General features: G+C 32.0%; 1 protein-coding gene across 1 annotated transcript; it reads left to right on the forward strand.

Annotated features, from left to right (window-relative positions):
• The first annotated feature begins 752 nt into the window (after nucleotides 1-752).
• On the forward strand, nucleotides 753-2,726 carry LOC116010752. The gene is made up of 6 exons (XM_031250266.1): nucleotides 753-782; nucleotides 983-1,270; nucleotides 2,012-2,091; nucleotides 2,156-2,251; nucleotides 2,354-2,450; nucleotides 2,631-2,726. Exons 1-6 carry the CDS (start codon nucleotides 753-755, stop codon nucleotides 2,724-2,726), a joined length of 687 nt encoding a protein of 228 aa, XP_031106126.1.
• The last annotated feature ends 4,065 nt before the right edge of the window (nucleotides 2,727-6,791 follow it).

Raw genomic sequence — 6,791 nt, forward strand, 5'->3', positions numbered from 1 at the left:
TACGGTTTTCCCAATTATTAATTATTTAATTTAAAACAAAAATAACTCTATAATTTTTTTTACATCACATCAGTCATTTCCTTTGTACATGTGTGAGGTTGTGTTTTATTTTTCTCATCTCTTCGTCTTCTACTTCTTCTTATTGTCCTTCTACTTCTTCTTCTTCTTCTATTTCTTTTTAATTTTAACATTTGCTTAGCTTTACAACATATTGATTATTTCGTACTTTGCTACAATTTCTTAAAATGTCAAAAAAAATTAATACAAATTTCAGTGGATAAAGTTGTACCTTCATCATGTTGAATTATATAATAGATCTAATAAATTTCAATTTTTATGAAATAAAGCTATATAAAATTATTCGTCATGTTCAACTTAACAAATTTAAAATATCTGTATGTTAGGAAAAAATAAACTAATAATTTTTAAATTTAGCTAATGCGATGATCTCAATAATTTTTTTTCTATCATATATCATAATTAAGTTATTTTGAACTCTAATTAAATAATATTTAAAAAGCAAACGTTTTATTTAGTGGGGCCACTAGACCCCACAAATCACACGGTTTGTATCAGATCCTTTTACAATCTAAACTCGACGCTAGGTGTTGTTAATTTTATCTTTTATTTAGATGTTTCTTGGCATTCTTTTTCTTTCACAATCAACTCCTCTCTCTACTTTAATGTAAAAGTGTTTTCATTTGCATTTGGCAGTGAATTGAAAGAGCTCTTGCAATTGCAAAGATATCAAGATGTCAAACTCATCTGACTCAGAATATGTGGTAAATGTAAGAATAAAAAATTTTACAATTTTACTCTTATAACACGGCCCATGCACATACACTGCACATTAATTAATATTTTACTCCTACAAATTCAATTATGAATAAAAAATGACATATATATATATTTTTTTAAATGATAGGGTATGCTATATTAAAATTTATTATTTGTCTAAAAATATTTGTTTTATATTGTGTAGGAAGAAGAATACGAGGAGGATGATGATGAAGAAGTTGATAAGGTGATACCTGGATGGATGCAACCCTTCCTTGAAGCATCGTACTTCACTTGTTGCGAGGAACACAATGATTTAGAAAAGAACGGACTGAATAAGTTTTGCGTGACATGTGTTGCACCTCTATGCAAACATTGCATTCAAACAAAGGTCCATAAACGACATGAATTGCTAACGATTTATCATCATTCGCACAAGGATGTCGTTCCATTGAAACAAATTAAGAAGCATATCCGTTGTTCCCAAATCCAGGTATACTATAATGTTTTCCTATGTATTAGGAGAGGATTTAATTTAAAGGATATAATACAAATTGTCACATATGTGTGGTTTTTTTTTTTTTTTTTTTTTTCCACTAATGTATGTGCAGAATATGTGCAACTAGCGTGCACGGGTAAACGGGTTTAGCTCAGTCGTTTGGTAGGTAGTATTTGGGAGAAGAATATGTGGGACTAGTAGTGGATTTTGTGTAGCATTTTCATGTGTATGAACTCGAATTGAGTGGTTGAATTGTAGGTATTCAAATGAAATAGACAATGGGTTAAGTTTTATGTAGCATGGGTTAAGTTTTATGTAGCATTTTCGTGTATGTGCAGAATATGTGCAACTAGCGTGCACGGGTTTAGCTCAGTGATTTAGTAGGTAGTATTTGGGAGCAGAATATGTGTGACCAGTAGTGGATTTTTTGTAGCATTTTCATGTGTATGAAACTCGAATTGAGTGGTTGAATTGTAGGTATACAAATGCAATAGACAATGGGTTAAGTTTTGTGTAGCATATTCGTGTATGTGCAGAATATGTGCAACTAGCGTGCACGGGTTTTGCTCAGTCGTCTAGTAGAGGTAGTATTTAGGAGAAGAATATGTGGGACCAGTAGTGGATTTTGTGTAGCATTTTTATGGTTATGAACTCGAATTGAGTGGTTGAATTGTAGGTATTCAAATGAAATAGACAATGGGTTAAGTTTTGTGTAGCATTTTCGTGTATGTGCAGAAATATGTGCAACTAGCGTGCACGGGTTTAGCTCAGTCGTCTGGTAAAGGTAGTATTTGGGAGAAGAATATGTGGGACCAGTAGTGGATTTTGTGTAGCATTATTTTTATGGTTATGAACTCAAAGTGAGTGGTTGAATTGTAGGTATACAAATGCAACAGACAATGGGTTTTGTGTAGCATTTTCGTGTATGTGCAGAATATGTGCAACTAGCGTGCACGGGTTTAGCTCAGTCGTCTGGTAGAGGTAGTATTTGGGAGAAGAATATGTGGGACTAGTAGTGGATTTTGTGTACGTAGCATTTTTATGGTTATGAACTCGAATTGAGTGGTTGAATTGTAGGTATACAAATGCAATAGACAATGGGTTGTGGCACTTCATCTACCCGAGAGCAATGAAGCTGAAGGATCAAGATCACAACATAACGAGAGTGAAATCTGTAAGGCATGCAAGAGAAAACTACACAAACGTAGTGATGGGTATCACTTCTGCTCCATTGCCTGCATGGTACTATACATAATACACACACATATTAATTAATCAAACTATTTGAATTGAATGATAGCTAATTAACAACATAAATTACTAATTTTCAAGTGTTAATTAACATTATTTTCAGGTAGAAAATGAGAGAGAAGAGGCGGAGATAGAAGCGCCGCCGCCTGTTGTAGTAAGACACAGAAGGAAAGGAATACCTCATAGATCTCCACAGTGATTGATCCATGTGAAAAGACTTGGCTTGCATGCCTTTGTGTTGTCAGATTGGGAGTGTATATAAACTTGAATTTTAGAGTCGTTAAACAAATTTGTAGAGCATAAATTAAGCTGTGTTTGAGCTGTCATCATGTAAATTTTAGTTGGTTGTTGAGTTTCTAAATTCCATTCCTTTAATTGGTTAGCTAAGCTTATAATGTGTGGAGTAAATACCAGTAGAGGTCCCTCGACTTTGATGGCACCGTCACTTTTAGTCCTCAATTTTTAAATCAACCACTTTTAGTCCTCCGAGTTTGATGACACTGCCACTTTTAGTCCTCTTACTTTTTATTTCTAGCCACCTACGGTCCTTCCTTTACAATTGGACATCTAATGTCATTTTCTCAAAGGCAATTCAGTCATTTCATAATTAATGTATTAAGTATTATGTTTCCTCATTAGAATAATTGAAGAAACCATATTCTCCACTCTCCTTTGTTAACACTAAATTTTGGACCAAATGGCTGAATTGTCCTTGAGAAAATGACATTAGATGTCCAATTATAAAGGAAGGACCATAAGTGGCTAGAAACAAAAAGTAAGAGGACTAAAAATGGTTGATTTAAAAGTTAAGGACTAAGAGTGGCAGTGCCATCAAAGTCGGAGGACTAAAAGTGGTTAATTTAAAAGTTGAGGACTAAAAGTGTCGGTGCCATCAAAGTCGGAGGACCTCCACTGGTATTTACTCTAATGTGTGTGATATGAGTCATTTGTGTCAACATTTCATTTGTTATTAAAAAAAATTTTAAAAATTAAAAAAAAAAAATCTTCTAAGAACATTTTATTGCATTTACATTTGTGAGAAACATGTGCCCGCTCGGGTGCGCTGGGCGCTTCAAGTGCGGGTTCCTCCATTTTTTTTTTTTTTTTGCAAAAACTAAGTCTTTGCATGCATGATATATAAAAATTTGAGTAAAAACCATTGTCTCTATATATTAGCCAAAAACTGGAAGCCCAATTTTTTTACCTGCAAAATCTTTTTCAAAAATTACAATTGAGGATGTTCTCTTAGAAAAATAATAGTAAACATATATATAGCTTAAATAAAATAATAATAAAATACTATTTTATGTGAAAACTTGAAAAGATAAATCATAACCTTATTGTTATTATTAAATTAAGGTAAGGGAGAAAGAAGCAGGCAAATTTTGTTGAGAAGCTATTAAGCTAAAAGTAACCTTATTGCAGTATTATTTTCTTCGTTTGGCTAGCTAATAAATTAAGCTAAAGGATTTCATATTTTGTTGTGACATTAATATGTCCGTTATATTTGGTGGTTGAAGCTCAAGGGTTGGAGACACGAAAATAAAGGGGAAAATATGCTAAGGGAGCAGGCAAATTATTGTCTAGACCACGGTCCAATTCAAAACGACGTCACTGAATTTTATGAGTTAGAATAATGTACATTATGTGTTAGAATAGTTAAACTTTCGAGATAAGATAATGTATATTATGTGTTAAAATAATGTACTTTATATGTAGAATAATTTACATTGTGAGTTATAAAAATATATATTGCAACGGATCGCATGAAAAAAAATTGCAAAACGACGCCATTTTTGGACCATACGTGTTCCACACAATAACTATTTAAAGGGAGTAAGGGTTGTAGAATGCTAAATTAAATATCAGAGAGTGTGCAATAAGACAATTTTTTAGTCTAGTGGATTGTCTTGTTAGATTTTCCATTTTCTTTGCCTTCTTTCTCATTTTGAATAAAGGATAAAAATTAAAAATAGCGCTCTAATCAAAACGTTCCAAACCCTTTAATTTATTGCCTTATCAGTATTTTGCAACATATTCCAATAGACTCTTGCTCACGCTCGGATTCACAAATGCATGCACACACCAACGCATCACAAAATAATGAAAAATACAGGAATAAACAAAACATCTCAAACCCTTGATTGTCCTCTCAGGATTACACTTTTGCACATACCCGAGTTCACAAGAGCACACACCTACGAACCCCATAATATCCAAAAGTACCTTGATAAACTAAACATGTCAAACCCTTAATTACATTCTCAGTATTTTGCATGCACTACCCAAGTAAAATATAATGCACAGTGCAATTACTTAAGACACTTCCAACAAACAACTAAGACCGGCCGCACACACGCCATTAAGGTCCATATTTAAGACACATATTCCAATAGTCTTTTGCACACACCTGAATTCACGCATGCACACACCTAAACCTCCATGCACACACTTTCATGTTAGGACCACTAGATACTAACTATTGAATGTGGGTTATTAGGTGGTTTGTACACTCATAATCTAGTGAAGTGTACCCTCCGTACACTTCTCATATTTGATTTGATCGTACACTCTTTCGTTAATTATTTTTGGGTTCTAAATTTTATTATCTTATTACATACGTCTTATGCACACGCACATTATCTTAAAACAACTTCTGTACCCGTTTACGTTCAGCGAAACACACACAGCTTCGAGAGCGAATGCACATGATTTGGGGGTAGGTGACGTGTAAAGAATTGAATGTGTATAATAATGTTCAGTACTATGCACCAACTTAATTTCAGTAAATGCACACACATTCGTGAAATGCTTGAACGTCTCAATCCAGATGTAAAAAATTCAAAGGTAGTGTACGTAAGAAGTACAATCCCTCCGAATTCACAAATGCCCACACCTACGAATCCCATAATATTCATACGTTCCCCGCTAAACAAAATTAAACATGCCAAAACTATTCATCGTCTTCTCAGTATTTTGCACACACTACCGAAGTAAAATGCACACGGTTTGCAAGAAACAAACCGTGGGTGGTCGTGTGTGTGGTAAAATATTCTCGTGAATTATTATTCGTGAATTTTTTTTATGATCCCAAAGACTAAATAAAGCCACAATAAATAGATCAGGCTGCAACTAACTCCATGCTACTTTGGTGCTAGACTAGACACAAAACAAAACAATAATTTAAATTAATTAAAAAACCAAGAAATAGTCAATTCACATACTGCTTCAAAATGAACACGGAATGAACACTACCCCCGATATGCAACTAATACACAGCAATCACAGATGCACAAACCACCGAGACCAAAATCACATGCGCCAAAAAGGGTTACATACATGCAAGACTCATGTCCAATCATACTTTTGCACACGCCTGATGCCATAAACGCACACACCTACACAACATAAATAGATTAAAATTTCTGACCAAACTTACCTGCAAGGTCTTCTGCCATTACCGCAACCTGGACGTCTGAAATTCTGGTTTTCTTTTTCTCACAGTTTTTTTAAAACATCACATAAAAAACAAAAGAATATAGAATGTTTTACTGTGATTAGGATCCCTTAATATATGAAAATTATTATATTTCATTTATTTCCATTATCAAAGATCATAATCAAATTACAATTCGATCATTTTGAATTAATTTTGCCCTAATATAATTGATATTTTAATATCAATCATATCCATTCATTCAAATTTTATAGATGGTTTAGATGGGATCTCATGATCTCATCTAATAGGGTGGACTCATAGGACAACCTCTATATATATATGAAATTATTTTAATTTAAAATTTTTTGAACTAAAATTCAAAGCAAATAAAAAATAAAACAAAAACATCTATAATATGAAGATATTAAATTAAATAAAAGATTTCAATTGTATCTAATTAGAATAAATTGGACATTTTTTCAATTTGAATTTTGTATTCTATTTTAATAGAATATATATTTTCATTTTATATGAATTTTGTTACCATTAAATTAACATGTTGCTATTTTCTCTCTCTAAAAATGATAACAATCTATATATATATATATATATATATATATATATATATATATATATATATATATATATATAGTAATTTGATGACGAAAAAAATATACCAATTAGAAATGAGAATATATTTGATTTATTTTTTATATTGTAATAAAGTCTCTTTTTATGTGCATAAAAAGATTTAAAAAAAAAACTATTTTAGTTACCTAATTTAAATAAAGAATATATATATATATATATATATATATATATATA

This window comes from Ipomoea triloba, chromosome 2 (assembly GCF_003576645.1).
Source record: "Ipomoea triloba cultivar NCNSP0323 chromosome 2, ASM357664v1".
In the NCBI taxonomy this organism is placed as follows: domain Eukaryota; kingdom Viridiplantae; phylum Streptophyta; class Magnoliopsida; order Solanales; family Convolvulaceae; genus Ipomoea; species Ipomoea triloba.